Genomic DNA, 26,001 nt, shown 5'->3' with positions numbered 1-26,001 from the left:
TGTCAGCGCGGCGAGAGGGGCCTGGCGCGTTGGGAACTTCCCGTCCCAGCATGCCCTGCGCACGCATGCGCAGACGCCGCGGGCCGTGGTAAACAGAGCCGTGAGGCGACGGCGGCCGGGCCGCGACGGGCATGAGGCGGCGTTGAGGGGCCATGGCGGCGGCGGGGCTGGACCTCGAGCTCGACCCCGACTTTGCGCCGCAGACCCGGCCGCGCTCCTGCACCTGGCCCCTGCCGCGGCCCGAGCTCGCGGGCGCGCAGCCTGCGGCCGAGCCCGAGCCCGAGGCGGCGGGGCCCGGGGCGGCGGCGGCGGCGGCGGCGGGGCCCGGGGAGGCGGCGGCGGCGGCGGCGGCGGGGCCCGGGGCGGCGGCGGGGCCCGGGCGGGCCGAGGCGGCGCGGGCGGCGCGCAAGGGCGGCTCTCGCCGCAACGCGTGGGGCAACCAGTCGTACGCCGAGCTGATCAGCCAAGCCATCGACAGCGCGCCCGACAAGCGCCTCACGCTGGCGCAGATCTACGAGTGGATGGTGCGCTCCGTGCCCTACTTCAAGGACAAGGGCGACAGCAACAGCTCGGCCGGCTGGAAGGTACAGCAGGCGAGCAGGCTGCCCCCTGCCTCACACCGGGGCTCCCCGCCCGGGGCTGTTCTGCGCTGGAGCCCTTCCCAGGGTGCAGCCTGGCTGGCCGTTCTGGGAGCAGGGCCTGGGACCTGACGGGGTCAGCATTGCGGGGCGAGTCCCCAGTGCTCGGTGCCTGTGCTCCCGGGATGCCTGGGGCTGGTGCTTGTTTGCAGTCAGATGGCATGTCTTGTCCTGCAACAGGAGATGGGCACAGCTGTGCTAGGTGCGGCGTGGGCTTGCGGTGCTTGTGCTGCCCACAGCAGCCCCTGCTCTGAGTACTGGCACAGCAAGGTCGGGCCGACAGACAGTTGTGCCCAAGGCACGGCCTGCTGCAGTGGCTTCCCCAGGAGCCAGGGCAGTGGCGAGAGGTTTGCCATTCTGCAGGGCCTTGTGGCTGGTTGTGCCTGCTCAGATACCCTGTGGATAGGCACGGACGAGCCCTGGAGAGGATGAGGCAGCTCTTACTGCTGCAGGGAAGAGCAGGGTTTTGCAGCTGTGCTCCTGGCAGCATGTGGAGCAGGTCTGAACTCTTTCCCGTGCGGTTGGTGCTGTTGTGCTGTTCTGTTTGTCCCCTTCCCCAGGTGTGTAGTGGCTGGCTGGAGAGGCCAAGTAGCTTAACTGAAAACCAGGAATTCCCCCTGTGAGTGTTTTCAATCCTAGCAGAATCAAATTGGCACATAGCTGTTGTGGGAGGTTTGGCCAGCATGTGTTGCTGTGCACACCTGGACATGTTTCCTCTCCCTCGGGTAGCTTGGGTTCATCTGAAGGGAAGTTTTTCAGCCCCCATAGTAAAGGCAGGGTGTCCTGACCTACCCCCCGGCTGCAGCAAACTACATGCAGTCATTTTGGCTAATAGCGGTGGAGCTGATGATGGTGATTCCCTGCTCTCGGTGTTGCCCATTGGACAAAGAGTGTCTGCGTGTTCTGTAGGCAGTGACCAACAGGATTTTGTATGGAGCAGAGTCCCATCAAGTTCTCCACCAGATGTAACTTTAAAGCAATTTTCTTGGCCTCTGGCTAATTGTGAAAGAGAAACATCTGCACTGCAACCTTTTCAGCCAGCTGCATCCAAGTCTTGGAGTAAATAGGTGAAGCTCGCAGACAGAGTAACATGGGACGAGGCATTTTGAAGTCTTGTACAAGGCATGTGCTGCCCTGGTGTATAGTGTCGAGAGTGGGCCCTCAGTAGCTGTTCCACTGCTCTATTTGGAGGCAGCTGGCAACACTTCCACTTAAAAGGTACTGGGGAGATTGAAGTCTAATGAAAAATTGTGACTTCAGCCACTCGTTAGGTAATGGAATCCTACAAGGGAAGCAGGCTGTGTTAGTGGGGTGGCAGACAGATTCATGCATGTCACGTGAATGGGTCTGGGAACAAGCAGAGGTCTCCTTGCTGCCCTGGCGTTGCCGCTGTGGATCTTGGGGGCAGCTCCCTTTCCAGCACTGCTGCCTGTGAATGAGCCAATTCAGATGGGCTTCTTACTGGTCCGGACTCCAGCAGGGTCAAAGCAGGAACTTCCTGGGGGAGTTGTGGGTTACCACAGCTTGGACTGATTGAAATCATCGGTTTGAATCTTGGCTGGAGCTTTGTACCCTTTGGGTGCATTCTCCTAAAGAGAGAGTTAGTCTTGTGCAGTGCAGTGACCTGGGGGGCAGGCTGTAACTGCATTTTGCTCAGCTAGTAATTGTTGAACTTACAGTTGCTCAGGTTCTTATTTATTGCTAGACTATGGCGAATGGCATTTTTCTCGTTTACTATCTGTCTAGCTATGTTTAAAGGCAGGTGAAATTTAAATAAATTCACAAACGTTGGAAGAGTAAATTTATCAAAGCATGTTTAGCATTTACAGCTAAGCAATTAAACCAAGGAAATATTAGTGGCAATTGGGTGATTGATCGGGTCATATGTCCTTCAGATTTTTTAGAACGAGTGGATCTCGGGGTCTTGTTACCTTGCTCTTCATAGGGTGAAATAAACATACGTTACTACTTTTTGCACTTCTAAACTTGGTATTGAACAGAACTGATTGAATAAACTAAATGACGGAAAGTGTCCTCTGGGGCAACAGACAAGGCCACTGTTGGTAGAGCTGTGTAGGCACTTTTAACCAACACTGGTCAAGGTGCTCAGCCAAAAACTTTGGTAAGTTCAGTCATTTCCTTTAAAGGTTGGGCAGAACTATGCTGCTAAAATACTTTTATTTAATAGCTTATTAAATCTTGTCTGTAACATTGGCTCTCAGTTTCCAATTGAAAGTACATTTTGTATTCTTAAAGTAAAAGTTGATTTTTTTTTTTAAGTTAGCCTGCGTAACAATGATAACACTTCATAATCTTTCATTGTTACATCATAATCTCTTAGTACCTGTTTTATGGCACCATACAGTTGAGAGCAATTATAGATGTTCCATGCGGTGAGGGTGTAACTCGTGTGAATTCTGGTGAATATAAGCTTTTTGGGGGAGGGAGGAGGTACTCCTTGCTCTTGAGTGGCTTTGAAATGAGATGGATTTGCTGGCTGTGCAGTTTGCCTTGTCTCTACAATAATCCAGCTCTAATGTTAAGAATTAACTGAGGTGAAAAGGTAGGAGCGTTCCAGCAGGGTGGGTGTCAGTGGAGTTCTCTATAGTTCTCTCCTCAGCACTTTACAAGCTGCTTTATAGTCTGGGAATCAGTTTTTCTGGCTGCAGATGGTTTATCAGGATTAAGGCCCTTGGATAAGACTATTCTCTATTCAGTAGAAATGGGTAAGCACCCTTGAGGGACTCCATGGCAGGGGTGTGAGGCCGCTGAGAGCTGTCTCCTTCACTGTGCACAAGACGGGTGATGTCAGGGAGGTGCAGGGGTCCCATCATTCCTGGGCAAAACACTCAGTGTATTCCCCCCAGAAAGACTTTTGAGATGCTTCCTGATAGTCCTAGAATACACTTTGACAGTGCTCAGAGACTTCCCTGGGAGCAAGAAACAGGCCTCTTCCCTTCCCTGTTGTGTGTGGAATCGCTCAGTCCTTGTCAGTAAGGACCCTGTTTCTTATGCGCAAAGCCAAACGACGCCGTGTGCTGCTGTTGTCATAGACCAACTGAGTCCAAATGACAAGCTGTTCCAAGCATTGTTTGATGCTCCTGTGCTGCCAATCCAGATGGGTTGATCTTAATGCCCCAGTGCGATATTTGAGATTTTTTTGTAAAATAAAAATCACTGGATGCACCCCTGCCTGAGGTGAGATCCTGGGAAGATGGGTAGGTGGCTCTTATACCCCCAAGGGATGACAAAATCGAACGGTCGCAAACTCCGCCACGACCGATTCAGGCTGGATATAAGGAAGAACTTCTTTACTGTCTGAGCCCCCATGGTTTGGAGTAGACTGCCACTAGAGGTGTTCATGCACCCACTTTGAATGCCTTCAAGACACATTTGGATGCTTATCTTGCTGGGATCCTCTGATCCCTGCTGACTTTCTGCCCCTGGGGCAGGGGGCTGGACTCTGATCCTCCAGGGTCCCTTCCAGCCCTAATATCTGTGAAATCTATGATACTTACTGCAGCGGTTCTCAGCCCTGTTAGACTTGAGCCCTGCTCGGAACATACAAGCTCCTGGCTTTCACTCTTTTTTTGACTACAGAAAAATAATAGAGCAATTCTGCTGCTGCAGTTAGCTCTGACTGCAGCTGGTCAGAATATTTTTGATACTGTGGGTTCCTAATAGAAATCTCTGGGTTTCTTCTGAATCTCATCTGGGTGGGTAGGTGTTTGCACATTTAACAGTGCTATTCTGGTGTGGCCCCCTGAAAAGGATGCTCTGGCACCGTGTCTGAGGATCACTGTCTTAGTGACTTGTGCCTGTTATTAGTCAGCATCTTACTATGAAGTGTCACATTCAGTCCTGCAAGCATGCATTGCACTGTATAACCTGAGGTAGGTGGTAGCTGGTAACTGGGTTCCCAGGTGACCTGGGAGGTAGGCTGTCATAATGTTGTGCCCAGTGCCTGTGACTGGAGCTGGCTTCCATCCCCATAGTGTCTAAGCCCCTGTGAAGTGGGAGGAGAGACTTGCCCCTCTTAGAACGGAGAGTGGCTGATGTGAAGGATGACCGATGTGTGCCTGCCCTTGTGTCAGAGTGCTGGGCAGCTTGGCTTTCCTGTGGCCATCTGGTGCTTCTTTCTGAAAGGAAACTTGCTTCTTCCTCTATAGTTTCCTGCTGTAGATGAGAGCTGGGGTGTCAGTTGTGCAGGGCACCCTTACAAGTGACTTCCAGTTTGGTGAACGTAAGATGTAGGTTTATCTTGGTACAGCCGGAAAGCTCCCTCAGCCTGCTGAGGATCGACCGGATATCTTCTGTTAGCGCAGGGTGCCGAGGGAGAACAATTGTCTTGGGCCGTGGACATGTTCATACTGTGCAGTAAAGAGGATTCGTGCAGCCTTGTTCATCAGGTTCCTGAGCTGCCAAGTCAGGCTGGTAGAATAGCACTGCTTCTGGGGAGTGCTGGTCAAGGCCCAAGGTAGTAGGAAGGGCTTGGACAGGAGTTGGTTTGCTCCAGCATGGGGACATCTCTTGGTGGGAAGACTTTGCCTGTATGTTGAATCCTGGCCTCTGATGATGCTAGTTTCATGGCCTCGTTGGGAACAAGCTAGAAATGCTTCTCAGCCTCCATCCGCTGAGGCATAGCTCACAAAGGACCAAAGGAACATAGCCACATAGCCGAAGGAAATGGAAACTTAAATGCTGCTTTTGTGCTGAGCAAAGCTTAATTTTGGCTGACTTTGAGCCCAGATTTATACGTTGGGGTTAGGGTGGAAGAAGGTGCCTCAGCCAGGGCTTGAGCCCATTCAGGCAGCCGGGAATCACTGGCACCCAAGGCGGAAGGGGCCTTGCTCTGGTTTGAGGCTTCTGTCAATAAGAGCCTGGGCTGTCTGAATGCCCAGCAGCTCTAAGGTACAGGGTGTAGCCAAGTCCCTGTTGAACCTTCCTGTCAACAGAGTGAAGCACTGCATGTTCTACATGAAGTCAGCCCTGCTTTTTGCTGTACCTTGGAAGTGTTGTTTAATGGACAGAGCCGGAGAAAGTGGCCAGCTCCCAGCCAGCCACTGTTCCCTGTCCTCAGCATTCCAATACCTGCCTGTGAACTCAAGTAGTTGTTGCCTTTTTGGGTCTGCAGGTGGACAGTGTTGTGTGTCATGCTGCTAAAAGGTGTTTTCTAGAAGAATGAGGCATGGCTGAAGAGCTCTGCGGGAAGTGATCCATCTATTTCTGTCTCTTGCAGCTGTCCTGGGCTAAGTTGCTGGGATTTTGTTCTCCTGTCCCCTGCATTTCCAAATGCATTGTTTGTGCAAGCTGGAGGCAGGAGCAGGGCTGGCTGCTCCAGTGAACCTACTGCCTAGATGGATAACTTGGAGGTAGTAATCAACAAAACCCACATGACTGTTTCTTGCCTGCCATAAGGCAGGGGGCAGTGAAAGAACTCAAGAGGACATGTTCTTCCATGCTGATTTGGCTGGCTGACAGCTTTTCACCCCTCCCCGTGACTTGGAGGAGGGGACTAAGATGAAAGACATTGAGAGATGTAACTTATAAGGGGAGTGGGTAGTGGAAGCTGGTTAGGGCAGGCTTGTGGGGTGGGAGAAAGGCAAGTGGGTGGGGAAGTAATGGAGGGAGGGGACAGATTTGCAAGTATAGAACAAGCCAGTATCTCTTGAGCCCATCTGGGAGGGAGTGCTTTCCCACCACTGTGAGCAGCACTGGTGCAGAGATGTTGGTGTCGCTTCTGTGTCTCCTACTTTGCTTGTGAAAGAAGCTGCTTCTCTGGAAGGAGGGCAGAGTCTAGACTGCCCCTGAGAGGCTGGTGCTGTCCATCCCAGTGGTCGGTGCCTGCCCAGCCTCACTGGCTTTTTGGGAAGCACTTAAAATTCCTCTCGCTCTCCCCTACAGCAGGCAAGATCATCAGGCACAGCATCATGGTGAATCCCGTAGCTGCTGTGCCTGTCCTGGGGGAGAGGGCTCCTGGGTAGCACATTAGAGTCGTGCCTCTGGAGCAGGGACACCTGTTTGCTCTGCGCAACGTAACTGACTCTGCAGAATCTCTCCACGCAAGCTGCCGTCCCCAGAGCTTCGGCAACTGGTGACTGGCCAAGACAGACGCTGGCAGGTGTGTGCAAGGAAGGTGTCCTCTCTGCACAGCCCCTTGAGGAATGCCTCTGCAAACTGGAAATGCAGCATGCACGGGGGTCCCTTCTGGGCTTGCTGGGGGGCAGCAAGGAGTCACAGGGGGAGCATCAGTGGTCTGAGTGGCCAGTGTTTTCAGTTGGCAGAAGTCCTTAAGCGGGCCAGTTGGCCTCTGTAGTTTGCAGCAAGAATTTGGGATTTCCCAGGAGAAAGATCCTGGAGTTGGGAGCTGCTCTTGCCAGTCCCAGTTCAGAGCCAGGCAAGTACAGAGCTGTGCAGATAACTGTTCCCTGTTTGTCTTGCTCTGTACAACTTGTTCTTGGCTTGTCCCCGAATGCTTCATTAGCACAGGGCATGCCTTGCTGCAGAGCTGTACAGCTGCTTCAGACTGGGCACAGAGTCTCTGCTCCTCCCTAATTGCAGTGCACTGACTTGGGGAAAGGCCTGCTGGGTGTGGGCTTGCTGCTCTTGGCTGGTGACGGTTCTGTGCCCTTCGTAACCCTGACTTCGCCCCAGACGCTCAGTGTTGAATGCGCTGTCCTGCCTGGATGGACCTCAGGTCTACTATGGCAGCCCCGGGTTTCAGCTGTGTGGTCTCATGGCTCTCTGCTTGAGAAATGAAACTGCTCTTGCATCTGGAATTGCCCCATCCTGCCACCCATTCTTGTGGTTGATCTGTCTGCTCGTGTACTCAAGGGGGGTGCTGTGCTGTGAAGTCCCAGGGATCAGAGCCTGACTGGGGCATGTGTCAGTCCCAGCTATAGACAGAGTTGTCTGTCTTGTACAACAACATGTGGATTCATGCAGTGTCACAGCCTTCACGTTCTTTTCAGTGCTTTAGAGTGGGAAATCCCTGAGCTGTGGTTGCCTCTGCCACCTTTGCACTGTCCTCTGCAGGTGTCAGTCATTCAGGTTTCTGTGTCCAGAGAGCTGGGGTAGGCACTGGAGACGTCATATCTAGGAAGTGACACAGCACAAGGGACCCGCTTTAATCTTGCTACTTGCCTAGTGTGGCAAGTTAGTAACAGTGAGCTTTCACCCTACTGATAGCCAGTGGGGAGCACCCACCTCAAAGCAAATGCTCCTGCCCCCCACCAGAACCCTGCACTGAGCTCTGAGTTCCTCTGTGCTTCCAGTGTCCTATGGGCAGATCACTTACTGGCTGCCACGGGGGATTGCCCAGAGCCCTTGGTGGGGTGTGGTTTTCAGAAGTGGGGAGGGTACTTTGCCACTCAGGGCACCCACCTGGTCTATCCATTCTGTCTGTCAGCTCCATCTCTCTTACTATAGGAGTAAAACAGCTGTAACTTTTAAATCCGTCTCATTCAAGCTAGGAAGAGGCATTGTATTTGTCCCTGGATAAGTTGTGCCTATTTTAGCCCAGAATTAAAATATCCTGGAATTTGTGTGTACACGCATCACCCTTCTAATTGGGTTCAGTGAGCAGCTGAATGTAGCATTGCCATTAACTAAGCAATGCAATCCCAGGATAATTGTATAGATGTACTTTGTAATATCCCTGGATAAACAAATACTTCCTCTTATCAGGGAAACTTTTTTAGGATTTATCCTGGGACAAATGTAATGTCTGTTTGTAGCTCCAGACTTAAATTTCCAACAGCGAAGATATATTTATACCAGCATAGGAGCATGCAAAACACCCAAACCTTGTTGTATCTAAGCAGCTTAAACCAATATAACTGTAATGTCGAGCTATACCTTAAATCCAGATCATTGATGCAGAGTCTGGTCGGTCAGAGTTTGCTTAGGACAGAACTTCAGCATGTGGATCATCATGACTGTGAAGCATGAGCAATTGCTGAGCTTCTGGGAAGGCTGCTCTGGGTAGAGGCCAAGTCTTGGAGGAGAGTGGGGTCCTGCCCCTTGCAGTATGGTCCTCTGTTATGTTTGGTCCCATGTCTGCCTCACTTTGGGGTGCAGCAGGGGGCTGAGGGGAGATTTGTGCATGGGGCAGAACTTTCCCAGAACCCAGCCTGGCTGGGAGGCATCTGAGGAGGTTGACCTAGAACTGGGAGGAAAGAGAAGGAACCATGCTGGGAGGTGGGGTGATGAAAGGGATAAGAGGAGCACTGCTAGCTCTGTTCCAAGGGCCTGGTTATGTAGTTATAGCAAAGGGCTGGTGTATTTTGCTCTAGCTGCAGGCAGCTAGGGGTGCCCTTAGAGCTCCACCTGGGTTCCTGGCAGACCGATGAATGAATGCCAGACTCCTGTAGGGAAGGATGGGGCTGTGAGTGGAAATGCTGCTGACACTGTCCCTTCTTTCTTTCAGAACTCCATCAGACACAACCTCTCCCTGCACAGCAAGTTCATTAAAGTGCATAATGAAGCCACGGGGAAGAGTTCTTGGTGGATGCTTAATCCAGAAGGTGGCAAAAGTGGGAAGGCTCCGAGGAGGAGAGCTGCCTCCATGGACAACAGCACCAAACTGTCCAAGGTTAGAGGCAAGAAGAAGGCCTCAGTGCAAACAGCTCCAGAGACTACTGCTGAGAGTCCTAGCTCCCAGTTCCCAAAGTGGCCTGGAAGCCCCTCAAGGAGTAATGAGGACTCTGATGTATGGACCAGTTTCCGGCCTCGAACCAGCTCGAATGCAAGCACCGCTAGTACCAGGCGCTCTCCTATCCTGCCTGAGCGGGACGATCTCCCGGACGAGGAGCTTCTTCCATCTCTAGTGTTCTCCAGTGCATCCAGCAACGTCCCGCCCACCGTGACTGAGGAGCTCGAACTCATTGATGGGTTAAACCTGATATCACCCAGTTCTTCCATGCTGCCCACCCAGCAGTCTGTCTCGAGTGGTCCGATCCAAAGAGATTCCAGTTTCTCTCTACGGACTCGGAATACAGTTGGCCCAGCCTCTACTTTTGGCAACTCTCTGTTTAACCCTGTTGATGTATCTCTGCAGAGTCCTGTGAGCCGCTTCTCCGGCCCTCAGACCCTGGAAGCTCTCCTGACATCCAACTCTCCACCTCCCAGTGATGTGATGATGACTCAGGTGGATCCAATACTCCCTCAGACCGGAAGCAGGCTGAACAACCCGACTCTCCTGCTTCTAGGCGGACAGGCCACCCAGAACAAGATGGGCCCGGTCGACCCACGAGGAAAGCCTTCAGAGCAACAGCCAGAGTCTGGTGCTGGTGCTCTGACACCCACACTTCCCATGGTAGCATGTCCTGAGACCACAGCCAACTTGGCAACTTTGAAGGCTCCTGCCCAGCTGGGCACTCCACCACTTCTCCCTTCTGGTAGCCCTGCCCCCTTGGGAGCGACCCAGGACAGGCTGCCCACCGACCTGGACCTTGACATGTACATGGAGAACCTTGAATGTGACATGGATTACATAATCAACAGTGACCTCATGGATGGAGAGGGCTTGGACTTTAACTTTGAACCCATTCTGTCTACTCCCAGCTACCCCAGCACCTCGCAGGCCTCCAACCATACTTGGGTACCAAGTTAACTTCAGGAGTACAAAAAGGTAGGTGAGCTCCCCTGCTTGCTTTGTAGGGGCACAGCATGCTGCACCAGCTTGAATATACCATTCCCTTTTCAGCTCCTGACTGGTGAAGTGTAGGCACAAAGTGCCAGGACCCTGTTTAATTGCCATGCTGTCAACTGTCTCAGTGAAGCACGGTAATGATTGAATTCATGGAGAGCCCTTTGTTACTAGAGGCAGCTACCTTCAGACAGCAGCCTAACCCTGAGTACAAATGCAGAACCCTCCTGTGTGGGGAAGGTGACACTGTAGGCAAGGAGTGGTGTCAGAGCCAGTCCCACTGAAGTTCCAGTTCTGCAAAAGTCTGAAGAGGTATGTGATCCTGTCCCTCCCTCTATCATGCTGGGGTATTAGCTCTAGAATGCACATTGTTCCATCACTGATACCTTCAGCAGATGGAACAGGAGAGAAGGGAAGAGTTGGGAGTTACAGCAGGGAAGACGGTACAAAGAAAAAGTGGAGAGTAAGTGCAGACGAGGGGAAGAGGTAGGTGAACCCTGAGCACAGTGTGCCTGGGTGGGTGCGTATCTTCCTGCTGAGCTGCTCCCCAGCTGAAAGCAAACATCCAGTGCTGTGAGATAGGAAGATGAGAATGCAGGAATGTGACCAATCTCTTGCAGGTCTGGACATTTGGCAGCAAGCAAACAGCATTAATGATGCCACTGCTCCCCTTCCACCAGATTAGAGACCTGTGGGGAGCCCCATGGGCCAGAGGACACAGCTTCATGAATTGGAGTTTGAGCCCCACTGATTTAAAGCTCCAAAGCAAGGCTTTGTGCAGACTGACTGGCCCCAGCCCCTTTGTATATCTCCTGCCCTGTCAAGTCCTGCTCATGGCCCCTCCCTGCTGGTCTGCACTTCTCTCCTTGTTGTTCGTACACAGGCTGGGTTTGGATTTCCTGGAGCGGTCTGCAGCCGCCAGGGGAAGTCTCCTGTCCCTCTGTGTAGCGGTTGTCCCTGCCTGGCAGAGTTCTCCCAGTCTTTGAGTTCTCCCCGCACCACTGGCCCCTGTGGCTCAAAGGAGTCCCAAGCACACAGTGGAGGTGTGTGGCTCACTCTCCTGAGCTGCCTCTGCTCCCATGGCTGCCAGCAGGCTGGCACTCTGAGTGGTGCTTGAGGAAGCGTTTCCTGTAAGACTTAATGAGGAATACGCAATCAAACACATCCACTTACTTGTATCATGTGCAAAGAAGGCTCCTTGGTGTAGCTGAGCAGGCTCTGTCCAGTGCCCTAGTGCCTGCCAACTTGTTCTCAGTCCAGCAGGCTTCTCCACCTGTACTTTGTCTTGGTGCTGCCTGATGGAACAGCAGTTTCCTTCTTCCTGCTGTCTCCCCCAGGAGCATTCTCCCATCTGTCTGCCCTGCCATGGGGCCTCTTCCTTCTGCTCCTTTGCAAGCACAAGACCCCAGGTGGCTCTTTTGTCATCTTGTCTTGCACTTGCCCATGTGGAGAAGGCAGTCAGGCAGGCTCTTTCCCTTTCCTCCTCCTGCCCCCAGTGTGGAGAGGGCAGATGGGTGGGCTTCTGCCCTGCCAAGTATCCTTTGACTCATCCAGAGACCCACACATTCCATCTCGCGCTGCTTGCGGCTCCATTTTCCTGACCATTGTTCTCAGATCTGTGCCCAGAGGCTCCCTCAGGCCCAGAACTAACCACTTGCTTTGCTTTTCTTCCTAGTGTCCTTCAGGGTTTGACTGTTGGGTTCTGACTTCGCTTCCCACCCCCAGCAGAGTCTGAAAAGAATGGAACGCATTGGAGACGCATTCCTGCGCACTGCCCCAGGCAGAAAGGGCTGCCTGCTGGGTGCCAGGGGCAACAGGAAGAGTTCTAGCAAATCCTGTCATGTGCCACTTCTTCCAAAATCCTGCCCCTGCCCTGGTCCTTCTGCAGAAGAGGAGTCCTGGGAAGAACCTTGGCCGGAGGCCTTTGTGCCAGACTGCAACGTTTCCCATGCAGAAGGTGGGGTTTGCTGGAGGCACATACCAGTGACTGCCTTAACTCTGCCACGGTGGCAGGTCAGTGGGGCCTGCTCTGTCCTCACCTTGCCTTTGGGGTGGAGTAACTGGACTCTTTCCCTCAGCCACTGGCCCACACTTGGTACCCCATAGACTTGCAGAGAAATTGGAAGGTGCTGCAGGGTGGGAAAAGGGCATGTTGGATGTGTTGGAAATTGCTTCGGTGTGACCCACTTCCCTCTGCACCCTGTTATGCTTTGGAAGGGACAGGGCCCTGCAGGGAGGGGTGCTCTCCTTCGTGCACCTGTACAGAATTGAGGCATGCCAGTTTATTTTCACTGTGCCAACTGGCCCCTATTGAATGAGTAGCGTGGTCTAGAGAAGTTGCTCTGTCCTCAGCGCTGAGTAGATACATGGGTGCTAATAGTCACTGCTGGAACACCAAACATCTTGAGTCTGTTCCTGGGCTGCCTTGTTACAGCAGCCAGAATTTGAAGCCTGGGTGTGGCCTTAACAGAGCCCTGGTTGCTTTTCAGAAGGGCATTTTCTATAGATGACATATTTTTTTACTAATCTGGGGGCTTTCTATGACAAATTTTAGGCCAATATAAGTGTCTCCATTAGGCACGTTGGTCATCTCTCTCCCTGATGGAAGGGGCCGACTGCAGATTTGCCTTTCAGAGCTGTGCTGAGAACACACTTTTGACATTTGATCATGTGTGTAACTGGGTGGAAAGGAACTGGCAGACCCATGCTGTCTGGAACCGCTGGGGGGGCATTGTACATTACTTGTGATCCATGTGCAAAACTGCCTGCAGATTGATTAGAAGCTTTTCTAAACCTTTTTACACTCTCTCTTTTTCTCTCTCTCTCTCTCTCTCTCTCTAACTGAGGAATCATGCAATTATTGGGTAAAACCATGCTTTATCCCATGGATATTAGATGAACACTACAGAGGGGTGGAGACAAGCCTGCTGTGGCTGGGCCACAGCTGAGCATCCAGTGGAAGGTGAGGGTGGCAGGTTGCCGCAGTGCATGTGGGAGTTGCCACGTACCCACAAACATGCTCTGAATGTGGCTGCAGCAGGCCAGCCTCTTGGGGTGCTTGGTCACTCCCACCTTAGCCTTTCTTAAACTTGTGTGCTTGGCTGAGCCTTGGTGGGGATTAAGCCCTAGAGTAGCAGGGTGGCAGCTGAGGTCTCAGGCTTAGGTTCCCTGCCCCGCTGATGAGGAGGGCTGGGCTAGGCCAGGCCCCTTGTCCTCACCGATGTCCTGTCTTGTGCTTGTGGCCTGGTTGTTGTGGTTCCCATTGCTTTCTCCTCGTGTTGCTGAAGTTGTGCTCCTGCTTGCCCATGCTCACCTCCTAGGCAGATCTCTGGGATGTGACAGGGCTGTGCCCCATCTTGTCCTTGTGCGTGTGGGGGAAGGAGCTGAGGAGCCAGAGGGATGAGGTGTGCTATCCAATGGCTTCCCATCGGGCTTTGGGTGGTGCAGTGGCAGGAGTGGAGGGGGGTGTTTCTTTGCTGGGTCTGTCAAGCTTGTTCATGGGGACAGTCAGTGACCTCCTTTGGTGTGTGGCTAATGGGTGCTCCCGCCAGGAGGTGCTGTGAGGTTGTTCCACATTCCCTTCTCGTCTGCTATGTGCACTTTCAAGGGCCCCTCTGGTACTCCTGGGGACCAGAGCAGCACAGTATGGTCAGGTGCCTGAGACGAGGCCCCTCCAACCGACTGCCTTTACCTTCTCCAGCATAAGGTGCTGAGGTGGCAGTCCAGAAACTGCATGCTGGTGCCATCTGCACTCCACACTTGGGTTCACCTGCAGAACCTGTCCGTGTGCCCCTGACTATCCTCTTGTGGGATGCAGGCCTGGCCCCTGGGCAGCTGCCCCAAACCTGCAGCTAGAACAGCTGGTGAATGGGGATCCCTTCCTGCTGGCACCTGTCCTCTGGGCAAGCCAGCAGCTGAGGCCCTAGTTGCAAAGGCAAGTGGGTCCTGTGGTGTTGCTTGTACCAGCATGCCAGATGTAGTGCAGGCTAGGCCGTGAGTAGCCAGGTCTGCAGTGTCTGCTTCCAGCCTCTCAGCCTGGCCCAATCCTTGTGCAGGAGCGTGGTGGTGCCCAACTGCTCTGTGGGCCCAGGCCAATGTGTACAGCTCGGGGTAGACCTCAGCCACTGGCGCTCAGGTTCACCCAGGGGGCTGCCGGTATGTGCCTGTGCACTTGTGTGTCTGGCCCATCCCTAGCAGGGCCCTCGCTTTCCCTCCCTGCAGCAGTGCTGGAGAGGAGAGCTTTGCATCAGAGCCCTGAATGCTCCCTTTCCCAGAGGCAGTGGAAGTGCCGCCAAGTTGCAGATGCTCTAGGGTTGGCTGCTGGCACCGCCCCCTTCCACAGTCCAAAAACCAATCTCCAGGCTGCTCCACTGAGGGCTGGCAGTGCTACTGCAGCCCTGCCTGTGCTGTCACATCTGGCACGGCGCAGACACCTCCCCAAGACATGTTCCTACACCTGTCTTAGCAGAGGTCCTGGGCAGCCTGGGTCTCTGGGGCAGAGGATTGTTCAGGGTTTGCTTGTCACCTCCTTGGGGTAATGCTGCAGGGAAATGGAAAGTAAGGGCGCAGGCTCTGCACCACCAAGCTGATGATTCAGCCAGGCCACCTGCCTCCTGTGCTGGCAGGAAGAGATGGGCAGACTGGGATAGGTCCACGGTGGGTGGAAAGGAGGAGGTGAGGGTGCAGCTTGATCCCACACTGCCCCTGTGCTTTGGTGTGAGGTGGGGAAGGGGGGCAGTGGCTCTGGAGGGGGCTGGGGGGAACTCCAGACATGAGGAGTTGTACCGTCCAGCTGTGCATTTCCTCTGCCTTGGCCAGGTTGGGCTCTGGTGGGGCACTGATTACTCCAAGCCTGGTGGTGTGGAACATGGTGCCTGCACCATGCCAACCGTGTGCTGTCTGCCTGCAGAGCTCGTGAGAGTCCAACCCATGGCCTTTGCATGCACCTGGGTTGATCTGGGTGTGGGGGCAGCTGCCTGGGGCCATCAGTGGCCCCTGTCTCACAGGAGAGGAGCAGCCAAAGTTGGTTGGGGTTCCATGGATATGTGGAAGTGCACAGCGCCCCTTTGTCCCCGCTTGCGTGTAGAGCAGCGGCCAAGCCATTGTGACAGCAGGGGAGCGTTCTGGAGCCTGGGTGCAGCCCTTAGTGATGTGCATGCTGGAATAGGTCGTGCTAATCAGCTGTTCCAAAGGAAATGCCTAGAAAGCTCTTATTTAGGTCACCGCTCCTTTGTTTTCTTATTTAGTTGCTTATTTATAGTACTGCTGGAATGCTGCTGGGTGGGGGTGGCTGGAGGGGGCCTGGGACAGCTGGCGTGCCCTGCTAGTGGCCACAGCAGCTGGGGCCTGAGCCTCAGGCACTTCTTCCTGATCATGGGGCAGTGTGGGGTTGGACCCAAGCCAGGGGCCAGAGTGCAGATGTCATGGGGTCCTGTCCTCATTCAGCTGTGGAGGGATGCTTTGCAAGTCTGATGTCAGCTAGAAGACATGACTTCCCATGGGTGGGGAGGCCCCCTGAGCAGGGCAGCCCAGCACCACCCCTCGCCCACGGTGCCCAGGGCTGTAGGAAGCAAGGGCCTCTCTGGAGCTGAGTGCGTTCTAACCCGGGGGAGAAAGTCCAGGCAGTCTGGCTCGGTCCTTGCGCTTGTGGCCATGGTGGGGGTTGAGAGAGGTGCTGCCATGGGGCTGAGGGAGCAGAGAGGTGCAAGGGGAAAGCTGCTTCCTGCAGGGTGGTGGTCACAGTGCTAGACATGTCTCCATGAGGCCTGGGGCCCCTTGCTGGTGCTCAGTCTCCAGGTGCAGTTCTAGGTGGGGCAGAGGCTGGGCCTGGTGTCCTGGGAGGGAGTTGGGAGATGGTCCTGTGAACTGGCTGTTGCTGTGGCACAGCCCACACCCAATCCCCATGGCCCTGGCTGGCTTTCCTTGCTGGTGTGGGGCCAATGGCACTTGCTGGCACAGGTCTCTCACCCACCCATTCCTCAGAGTTCCTCCTGTCCCACCAGCTTTGTTCGCTCTCACGGTGTAACCGAATGTCACTGCGCTTTGTTACCACCGGTGCTACAAGGCTGTAGAACATGCTAGACTAGGGCAGGAACGTCTGACAAATAAACCTGTAATCCTCTGCTCCATGTCCCGTGTGTTTGTGCCCAACGCAGCTTCCAGCCTGCAGCCAGGGCTATCCATCGCCTTCCCCCCCACCAGGCCAGGCTCCAGTAGCTCCCGTGTGTGTCTGCATCTCCAGAGGCTTTACCCTGTTGGAGCTCAAGAGGTGCTTATCCAGTCAGCCTTTCCATGACACAACCTGCCAGCAGCCCCTGTGCGCTGTGGTCCTCTCTTCTGGCGCAGCCTGCATTAACAGGGGAAATGCAGTGGTAGGAGCAGAGAGGGGCTGTACACAGCAGCTGCCATTTGCTGGGGCTGCATCCTGCTTGTGTATTTGGGCTCAGAAACTTCAGCAAAGGAAACAAGAACCTGGCTGTGGGGTAAGCAGTGAGTAGAAGTACCTGGTGCAGATGAGGGGGGGGCCCTATGGGAAACCACCTCCCTGGTCATGGGCCCTTGGCGGGGTGCTGCAGGCTATGGGTTGTGGCATTTCTAGGAAGGCAAGCATATTGCAGGTGAGGGGCTGCACAGCCTAGCTAAGGGGAGCTTGCACCAGGGGACTGCAAGCACTGGGGTCACCAGGTTAGAAGGGAGGTGAGCTGTGGGGGAATGCATCAGCACGTAAATAACTGCTGCATGAGAGGGGAGAGGAAAACCCCGGGGGTTGTGGAGTGTAAGATAAGGAAGAGCAAGACAGGAGAAGGAAATGTTTAATTTGTGGCTGGTGGGCAGGGGGTCTTGTGGCCGCATGGCATGATCCAGGCCAAGAACCGTGCCCTGTCCCACTGCTGATGGGATTGTTTGGTGTTGTGAGTTGAGGCCACAGCATCCTGCCTCAGCCCAAGCCTCATTGCAGTTCAGGGTCATCCAGGAGTCCTTGGAGCAAGTGGTCCCATGTACACTGCTGCAGTGTCGTGCTGCTGTTCTCGAGCACTGGAGAAAGACTGGCCTGGACCACCTAGGGACTTGCCAAAGCCAGCAGAGCTGTTGTGCCTGATGCCTGAGGGTATGTGGAGACCTGCCTTCCCTCTAGCACCTCACCTGGGGCTGGGGCCTCTGCATCCAAGCTTTGTCCCAGGTTCAAGAGCAAGCCGTGGCTTGGGAGGTGGACCCCGGCTCTGGGGGGCAGCTGCCTTCTGTCCCAGCCACTGGGCAGTCTGCCCCAGACGGTGGCCTTCACAGGTGCCTGGAATGGGAGACCCTTGCTCCCGCTAACCAGTAACATTGCTGGTGGGGGGAGGCTCTGGCATTGGGCCCTGTGGCTGCAGCTCCTGGGGGGCAGCAGGGCTGGAGGTGCTGTAACACAACCCCCAGGATGCACACAGGGGGAGGCCGTTGCTTCCCGCAAAAGTGGGATGTGTAGTTCCCTCCCATGGCAGGCAGGGCAGGCTCCTGAGGCCAATGCCAGGTCCCTGCAGGAGGCGATGGCCTGTTCAGTCCTGGATGTTCCTGTACAGTTGATGCTTGTTCTGGGCACTGGAGCGAGACCCTCCCAAGCTGGCCAGGCCCTGCCAAGAGCACGGGACCCAAGTGTGGGCCTGGAGCCGGGGTTGAATCCACCATGCTGCTGCCCCAGACCACAAGCTGTCGCTCTGTGGACCAACGCAGCTGCAGAGGGGATGTGGTGTCCATCACCTTGAGTGGGAGAGCCAGCTGCCCTGTCACACCTTGCTGTAGCTAGCAGCATGTGTAGCCCAGGAGACTGCTGGTAAAGCCAGGGCCTGGCAAGCAGCCCTGGCACTGCCTTCTGGGGAGGGTTGGGGCATGCCAAGCCATGTACCCCTGCCCTACAGGGCAGCAGCGCACCATTCTCCCTGGGCCCATCTGTCTGGTCCCAACTCAGGAAAGTAGGCAACTAGCAGCTGGGGCTGGAGGGGGTAGGGAGCACTTGCCCCGGTCCCAGAGACCTGCTGTGGCTCTGCCCACAAGTGTCAGCCCCCTGGTTCTGGGCAAGGCCTGACTGGGCACAGACCAGCACCAGCCTAATCTATGCAGTACCCAAACCGATGCCCATAAAGTAGGATGAGAGGGGACTGGATCCTGCAGTGCTTTTCATCTCTGCATGCACAGAGGCCGAGAGCAGGTGTTTCCTGCTGCACCAGGCTTGCTGGCTCGTGTTGTGGGGGGGTGGGGGGTGGCTCTCTTGCCTGCTCTGTGAGCCAGGAAACTGCAGGACGATGCCTGCTCCAGTTGCTTGCTGCTGCAGGAACCAGCCAGGGCTGTCTGGGGCAGGAAGGGGACTGGGCTCCAGCCAGGTGAGTGAACGCTGGCAGACCAGGCTGAGGCCAGCCTGGAGCTGCTGTAGGTAAGTGGCTGCTATGCCCCCAGCCCCCTGGTACCAAGCAGAGGGGCCAAACTGCCCCAAGAAGGCAGCAAGGCCACAGCCCATGTCAAACATAATGATATTTATAGCAAAAATAGGCTTTTTCTGTAGCTTCCAGACACGCAGTTTTCTTCACACACGTACGCAGTAAACAGGTTGACTGAAGCAGCGTGCAGGCAGGCCTTGCCGCCCTCCCTCACAGTCCAGGGGCAGGACCTGGCCAGTGCCCCTGGAGCCAAGCTGGGGGCCCAGAGCAGCACCTGACCGAAGAGGGGACATGCCTGTGGCAGAGGGGCTGGACAGCTCTGGGCTGCCCTGCACCGCCCCTGGCTGGTGGTCCCACTTGCCTCAGCTCTCAGGGCTCGTCCAGGCAGGAGCAGGCCTCACTGGCATGGAGCAGCCAGCCAGGCCCGGGCCCAGCTCCCAGGAGAATGTGCCCTCCCTGATCCTGCACTCACCCTCTGCCTCTCAGCACCAAGGAAGCGCAGCAGAAACCTGCAGAAGGGACCTCAGTTTCCCCCCCTGCTACAGCCTCCACCAGGAACCGCAGCCACCCTCCCTGCCTGCCCTGGGACTAGGCAGTGCCGGCCACCCCCCAGCCACGGGCTCAGTGTGGAGTAGGCCCAGCCAGCAGCTCCCTCTGCCCCAAGAAGGGTTTGGCACAGGAGTGAGGGCAGGGGGCTGCACTGGCAGGGGAGGGAGGGGGCAGCCTGCCACCCAGCCCAAGGCTTGGGAGGGGCTGAGCTCCCCGAAGCAGATTGGAGCCAGCCTCTCCCCTGCCACCGGCCGCAGCGTGCCTATTGCTTGGCCCTGCGCCCACGATGTTCTGCAGGAAGAAGCTTCATCCCCAGGGAGGCACCAGATCAGCACAGTGGGAGGGCCTAGGCTCATGGCTTGGCCTGTTGCTGCCCATCGGAGCTGGCTCCAGCAGCCCTGGAGGATGGGGTGCAGCTTTGGCATCCCTCCCTGCCACAGCCAGGACTCTCCTCACAGCTTGGTCATTGCACATCACGGGCCATGCACTGTGGCCCACAGGGAAAAGGAAAGTCAGTCTGGTAACCGGAGCAGACAGTGCGCCCTGCCCCGCGCTGGCCAGCCGTTTGCGCGGGCGGGCGCCGGTCCAGCTAGATCATGTACTGGGTGATGGCGCGCAGCGCATACAGCAGCTCCGCCTGCATCCGGGCTTCCAGGATGAGCAGGTTCACATGGACCTGTGGAGGCAAGACAGCCTGAACCCCAGCAGCAGGTGACCCCAATCATGCGCCCTGGACTGTGGCTCCCCCCAGCCTGCTCCAGCATCCACGACCTTCCCCAGGAAGCTTTGTCACCAGGGAGGCGCCAGGCCAGCATCTTCCTAGACTGCACAGACATTCAGGCTGGAAGGGACCTTGTAAGATCATCAGGTCCAGCCTCCTGCCCCAGAGGCAGGAAGTCAGCTGGGGTCAAAGGATCTTAGCAAGGTAAACATCCAAATGTTTCTTGGGTCCCTGATGCCAGAAAGCTCCTGCCTGCTGGAGGGCTGTGTGGCCTAGGCCTGCGCCACACACCGCTTGCCCCAGGGAAGTGGTGGTGGGGAGGCAAGGAGCCAGCCCTGCTGCCCAGAGACTGTTTGCTGGCCAAGGTTGCATGTGCTCCCCCCTGCCCGCACCTTCTCACTGTGCTTGAACTGCTTCCAGAAGCGGTCAAACGTCTCAGGATTTGTCTTCTCGGGGTAGCACGTCACAGTTTTGATGTACACCTTGAGCGCCCGCTCCAGGAGCTGGTTCACTTCGGCATAGTCGTAGTCATCGTACCTGCAGGAAGCCGGGGTACGTCAGAGGCAGCTCCTGCCCAGCCCCGGATGCCATGGTCACACAGGGCAAACGCCCTTACCCTGGGCACGAGCGGTGTGAGCTGGGGGCAGCAGCGGTTGTTAAAGGTGCTACCAGCAGCTGGTGCCACCCACTTGGGCTCGTGATGCTGATGCAGCAAAGTGACCCCTGTGTGGGGAGAGCAATGGGGTGCCTAGCTGCTTCACCAGCCAACTCAGGGCAAGCCTGATCATGCTCCAAGCCTGTCTCTGACATCTGGGCAGGGCTTTGCTGGCCCCAGGAATCAGGCCAGACTCCTGCAGCACATCATCATGCCCAGGCTTGTTCCCCAGTCCATGGACCCCCTCCCTCCCCTCAATCTGGGCAGGGCCAGGCCAGGCTACCTAATCCCGAACATGCAGTGAATGTAGTTCCAGATGCCACGCTTGAAGGCCGACGGCTCGCAGCCCTGCCGCTTGGCCACGACACTGCCGCGCAGCCCATCTACGGTGCGGAACTTCTCGTCCAGGAGGTGCCCGATGTCGGAGTAGAGCCTGTTCACCAGTGAGAAGCCGTGGTCCTCCCAGGAGTAGTCCTGCCCCCAAGTGACATGCGTCAGCCCCAGGGAGACCCTGGCCAGGGCCCACCTGCTCCAGCTCCAGCTCCCGCTCCCCACAGCCTGGGAGCCTTCCCACGCCCAGCAGCTGCTGCTGCCTTCAGGGAGGTGCCTGGACACGGCAGCCTGATCCCGCTGCTGGCGCGTGGCTCTGGCCTGCAGGGCCCAGGAGCAGGACTCCAGCACCAGGGCCGGTCACTCCAACTCGCTCCTTGCCTGACCCTGTGACACGGGGAGGCCTTTCTGGTGACTGCTGCACAGCCCAGGGCCTGATGCCACCTCCTGCTGCCACACACAGCCCTCCCTGCCCTAGCGCTCACCTGGACTCTGAAGATCTGTGTGTGATCCTCATCGCGCCGGGCAAAGTCCTGGTACGCGAAGTCGGGGTCCTGCAGGTAGCAGGAGAGGTCTGAGGTGCTGACAGCTTCCCCGTGCAAGTCTGAGGGAGACAGAGACCCAGGCACATTGGGACGGAGCTGCTGCCAGGCCAGGCTGTAGTGACCTCTCGACCCTCCACTGCCACTGGACAGAAGCAGAGCCCGTGGCTCCCAGGGCACTGGGCCGTGGCAGTGTCGCACTGGCGCAGGCCTGTGCCCAGCCTGTTCTCGGGGGCTTCCAGCATGTGGATTTTGCAGCAAGCGAGCCCTCCCTGTTGTGGGGGGCAGGCAGGGGGCCGCACGTGTGGGCTGCTCCCAGGATTCCCTGCTGCTGGGCTCTGGCCTGCCCCCTCTCACCTTCCTCCCTGTCTGGCTGGGGCAGCCTCGTCTCCTCCCTGCCCTCGGCCTCTGGGTGGATCTTCTGGGCACGGTCCCGCAGCGACCCCAGCTCCACGCAGGAGTCCAGGGACTGCGCGGGGGGAGACAGAGTGGAATCAGCGCAGCTCCATGGATACCCAGGCCCCTGGCATGGTCATGGGGGGGGTGGGTGCAGGGGGCTGCCCAGGGCTCACCCGCTTGCGGTTGATGCGCAACAGCTCCTGGCTGCAGCCATTGCCACTGCCAGCCTCGCAGAAGCACTGGTTCCCGGGTGAGGTGGGTGCTGGCACAGCCCGGCCATCCGGCCGCTCGTCCTGCCCACAGCCGCACCCGAAGACGAAGCTGGCCAGCGCGTGGCAATGCGCCAGGAGCACCACGGCGTGGACCAGCTCGGCCAGAGACCAGCTCTGCTCACTGATCTTCAGAAGCTTCTGTGGGGGCAGGGGCACACGGACAGACTGACGCCACAGCAGGGCATGGCCACCCCCTCCCCCCGGGCTTCCCCGCCTGCCCTTCACCCACCCGCTGCTCACCTCAATGTGCTCCTTGCTGACCAGCCAGGGCCGGTGCGCCAGGATCTTGTTGATTTCATTGAGGTTGCGGAGCTTGGGGGGGGTGAAGGCCAGGCCCCGCAGCCACTGGGGGTCCCCCCCCATGCGCAGGAACTGCAGCACGTGCAGATTTACCAGGTAGTGGCACTGGTGCCGGGCAGCTGCCTGCAAGAGCCGGTCCAAGCCTCAGCACCCCAGCTAAGGATGCCCAGGCTGAGGCCTGTGCCTGTCACGCAGCCACCAGCAGCAGCATGAGGCTCCACCCCAGCCGAAACTGGGTGCAAGCCCCAGGTGCTGCCTGTGCACCCAGCAGGGCACGGCCAGGCAGGCGGCGGGGCACTGCCCGGGGACGCACCATGATGGCGATGTAGTGCCGGCAGGCGAAGGGCAGCGGGCCGTCCATGTGCAGCAGGTAGTGCTGTGTCTTAAGGAAGCTGTCCAGGTACTGCGGGTGGTAGCCCATCTGCTGCGTCACGGCCTCCGCACGGCCCCGGCTGGCCAGCGCCTTCACGAACAGGAACTGGGGCCGGTCAGGGTCGCTGCTGGTCATCTTCCCCACCTGTCAGGACAGCCACGTCAGAGTTGGCGGCTCCCGTGGGACCTGCCCCTCCACACCTCGGCCCCAGCAGGACACGCGCCTGTGATGCAGTTCATCCCAGTGCCCCAAAGTGGTGCCCAGGGCAGGCCCAGCTTTCCTGGGGCCAGCCCTTCCCATCCGGCTGCCGGGACTGGGACGAGAGGCCCAGCTAGGGGTTCCTTGCTGGGGTCCCTGGTGCCCCAGTCCAGGAAGCCGCGGTTTCTTCCCTGCCTGCTTCTCTTGGGCATGGCTCGTGCCCCGAATGCACCAGGCCAGTGCCACAGGGACCTCCCCTGCCCTTCCCCACACGAGCAGCAGCCACTGGCAAGACTGGCACAAGCAGGAGGGTGCATGCCCAGAGCTTCCCTGCACCCTGTGCAGCCAGAGGCCCCAGCACAGGACCCTGATTGTGCATAACTAGGCAAGGACTGCATGCCCCCACGTGCCTGGCCCACGCAAGAGCTCCTTCCACGGTGCCCCTACCCAAGCCAGAGGCAGGACGGAGCCGGACGCAGCCGACGCGCTGTCTCCGGAGACTGCGCGTAAGCTCCAGCGCAGCGCCCCTGGTCCAGTCCCTCCAGCAGGGAGGATCAGGACGCACCGGGGACCAAGCAGTGCAGAGGCCAGCGCCCCGCAGGGCCTGCCCAGGAGCCTTCAGCAGAGGCTGCTCTCGAGCCGGCAGCACGAGGCCACTGCCAGGGCACCTGCACAGAGCTCAGGGCAGCGCCCAGCCCTGCGTGCCCACAGGCCCAGACGCAGCTCCCAGCTCCCCTCGCCAGGGTCCCAGGCCCAGGGGCAGCACCCGCCGCGCCAATGACCCCAGCCAGGCTCGGTGGTGGCACCCGGGGTGGCCGCCTGCCCGCCTGCCCGCGCGCGCAGCGAGGAGAGGAAGGAAGCCCGCAGGCGTCTGGCTGGTCGTGGCACCTGCCCACCTTCCTGCACCCGCACCAGCCGGCGTCCCCTGCCAGCCCCAGCGCCTGCCCCCGGCTGGGGGAGCAGCTCAGGGCAAGGCCGGCTCCGCGGGGGGAGCGTGCCCTACAGAAGGCCGCGGGGTACTGGGGGTCCCCATGCACCGAGCCCCCGCAGCAGCGGGCAGTGAGCGCGGAGCTGCCCCTGGCTCCGGCCGACCGGGACAAGCGGCGACCCCAGCCCACCGAGCCCCCCCGCAGTTGCAGGGGCCCCCGCCCCGGGTGGCAGCCTGCGGCCCCGACGGGGCCCGTCCGGCTCGCCCCGCACGGCCCCGCGGCCGAGCCCCATTGTCCGGCGGTGCGGGGCGGGCGCGGAGCGCCCCTGGCGGCCCGCGCGGGCGCTACAGGAGCAGAGAGAAAAACAAGTTTGATTGGCAGTGCCTGCGCATCCCGCACCGCACCGCACCGCACCGCCCTGCGCCACGCCGCGCGGCGGCGCGCCGGGCCGGGCCGGCCGTGGGGCGCGGGCCGGGCCCCGCTGCGGCAGCGCGGGCGGGCGCGGAGGTGCGAGGCTGCGGGCTGCTCCTCCCGCGGCGCGGCGCAGGCCCTGCCTACCTGCCGCTGGCGCTGGCACGGGGCGCCCGGCGGGTGCTCGGCGCTGTGCGGGCACAGGAGCATGGCGCCCCCGGCTCCCGCGCCGAACCGAGCCGAGCCGCGCTCCCTCCGCTCCCCGCGCCGAGCCGCGCCGGCCGCCAGCGCAGGGCCCGGGGGCGGGGCCGACCGGCGCCGCGGCCAATGGGCGGACCCGGGGGCGCGGCCGCCCCGGGGCGCGGCCAATGGGCGTGCGGGGGCGGGGCCCGGGGACCGCACGCGGGCGCGAGGGGAAAGTTACCTGCCCGTCACGCGCCGCCCCGCCGGCCCTGCGGGGGGCGGGGCCAGGTGCCGCGTGCGGGGCGGGGCGGGGCTTACTGGCCTTGCGCGGGGCGCGAAGTTTATTGGCAGTGCGGGGGCGGGGCGGGCGCTCACTGCGCGGCGCGGTGCTTGTCCCTCCTGCCGGGCTCCTGGCGCGCCCGCGGGGGCGGCCCGGCTCTGCGCGGGGCGCCCTCCTCCTCGGCGGCGGCTGCGGGTCCCGGGCCCGCCCGCGCGCCCGCCCGGCCCTGCGGGGACAGGACGGCAGGGGCCAGGCCGGGGTGCGGGTGCAGCGGGTGCCGGGCGCGGCCCGCGCCGTGCCCCGCAAGGGCTCACCAGGATCTGCGACGGCGCCAGGCCCAGCAGCGCGTCCAGCGGCGCCGCGCGTTTGCCGTCGGGGCCGCGGCTCAGCTTGAGGCGGCTCTTCTCCAGCAGCTCGCACTGGGCGCGCAGGGCCTCTGCGGGGCGGCGCGGGGTGAGGGCTGGCACCGCGCCGCGGGGGGGGGACATGGCCGGGCCCCACGTACCCAGCAGCTCCGGCTCCGGGTCCGCGAGCAGCGGGACGAAGGCGCGGTACGAGGTCTCCTGCTTGGTCCCTGCGAGAGCGGGGCCGTGGGCGAGGGGCGGGGCGGAGCGGGCGCGGGGCGGGCGGGCGCGCGGGCGGGGGGCGCACCTGGGGCCCCGCGCTGCAGGCGGCAGACGTGGTAGGTGCCCCGCGGGGCGAGGAACTTGGCGGCGCGGTCGCCGGGCGCCTTGGGCAGGAAGAGCAGCTTGAGCGCGCCCAGCTCGTCGCACAGGTCGATGGGCTCTGCGGGGCGGCGGCGGCTCAGCACGGCCCCGGCCCCCGCCCGCCCGCCCCGCGCGGCCCGCGGCGCTCACCGGCGGGCGGCAGCCCCAGGCGGGCGCGCACGTACTGCAGCAGCAGCGGCACGGGGCAGTCGGGGTTGGCCAGGAACTGCCGCCGGTCTGCGGGGACGCGGAGCTGCGTGGGGCGGCCCGGGCCGGGCCCCGCACCCCGCCCGGCCCGCCCCGCCCCGCCCCGCACCCCCGTGCCGGATGCAGATGAACATCTTGCCGCTGCCGGGGCGGCGCGGCCCGGCCCCGGGACCCCAGCTGTTGTGACGTCAGCTGGCCCGGCTCCAGCGGTTGTGACGTCACCGGCGCTGGGCTGCGCTGTGGGCAC

At 59.0% G+C, this 26,001-nt stretch overlaps 3 protein-coding genes across 4 annotated transcripts; 1 reads left to right on the top strand and 2 right to left on the bottom strand.

Annotated features, from left to right (window-relative positions):
* The first annotated feature begins 70 nt into the window (after window positions 1–70).
* Window positions 71–16,410, top strand: FOXO4 (forkhead box O4). Its single transcript, XM_090060268.1, has 3 exons — window positions 71–584; window positions 9,067–10,269; window positions 11,963–16,410. The coding sequence occupies exons 1-2, from the start codon at window positions 153–155 to the stop codon at window positions 10,249–10,251; spliced, it is 1,617 nt and encodes a 538-aa protein (XP_089916394.1). The 5' UTR covers window positions 71–152; the 3' UTR covers window positions 10,252–10,269; window positions 11,963–16,410.
* Window positions 16,411–17,147: 737 nt separating this feature from the next.
* Window positions 17,148–24,686, bottom strand: LOC149857965 (sestrin-3-like). Of its 2 annotated transcripts, none has more exons than XM_090059955.1 (9): window positions 24,525–24,686; window positions 22,780–22,983; window positions 22,407–22,589; window positions 22,068–22,331; window positions 21,853–21,964; window positions 21,439–21,557; window positions 20,907–21,097; window positions 20,361–20,505; window positions 17,148–19,923 (listed from the first exon to the last, which is right to left on the bottom strand). In XM_090059955.1, the coding sequence occupies exons 1-9, from the start codon at window positions 24,585–24,587 to the stop codon at window positions 19,837–19,839; spliced, it is 1,368 nt and encodes a 455-aa protein (XP_089916081.1). In that variant the 5' UTR covers window positions 24,588–24,686; the 3' UTR covers window positions 17,148–19,836. The 2 variants fall into 2 exon arrangements, with proteins under 2 accessions (XP_089916081.1, XP_089916082.1); XM_090059956.1 differs by having other exon boundaries at window positions 17,158–19,923; window positions 22,068–22,304; window positions 24,525–24,685.
* Window positions 24,687–25,089: 403 nt separating this feature from the next.
* C8HXorf65 (chromosome 8 CXorf65 homolog) lies at window positions 25,090–25,888 on the bottom strand. Its single transcript, XM_090060272.1, has 2 exons — window positions 25,864–25,888; window positions 25,090–25,692 (listed from the first exon to the last, which is right to left on the bottom strand). The coding sequence occupies exons 1-2, from the start codon at window positions 25,886–25,888 to the stop codon at window positions 25,226–25,228; spliced, it is 492 nt and encodes a 163-aa protein (XP_089916398.1). The 3' UTR covers window positions 25,090–25,225.
* Between the last annotated feature and the right edge of the window lie 113 nt (window positions 25,889–26,001).

This window comes from Crocodylus siamensis, chromosome 8, assembly GCF_052110815.1.
Source record: "Crocodylus siamensis isolate JL-2025a chromosome 8, ASM5211081v1, whole genome shotgun sequence".
NCBI classification, from domain to species: Eukaryota; Metazoa; Chordata; order Crocodylia; family Crocodylidae; genus Crocodylus; species Crocodylus siamensis.
The sequence above is the reverse complement of the archived record's forward strand: the minus strand, read 5'-3'. Positions and strand labels throughout refer to the sequence as shown.

Coding starts and splice junctions, on each gene's coding strand:
- FOXO4 (XM_090060268.1), top strand. CDS start 153: ATGGCGGCGGCGGGGCTGGACCTCGAGCTCGACCCCGACTTTGCGCCG. Junction 585..9,066: donor ACAGCTCGGCCGGCTGGAAG/GTACAGCAGGCG, acceptor TCTTTCTTTCAG/AACTCCATCAGACACAACCT.
- LOC149857965 (XM_090059955.1), bottom strand. CDS start 24,587: ATGCTCCTGTGCCCGCACAGCGCCGAGCACCCGCCGGGCGCCCCGTGC. Junction 22,984..24,524: donor CGTGCCAGCGCCAGCGGCAG/GTAGGCAGGGCC, acceptor CTGTCCTGACAG/GTGGGGAAGATGACCAGCAG. Junction 22,590..22,779: donor GGCACTACATCGCCATCATG/GTGCGTCCCCGG, acceptor CGGCTCTTGCAG/GCAGCTGCCCGGCACCAGTG.
- C8HXorf65 (XM_090060272.1), bottom strand. CDS start 25,888: ATGTTCATCTGCATCCGGCACGGGG. Junction 25,693..25,863: donor CATCTGCATCCGGCACGGGG/GTGCGGGGCGGG, acceptor CCCGCCGGTGAG/CGCCGCGGGCCGCGCGGGGC.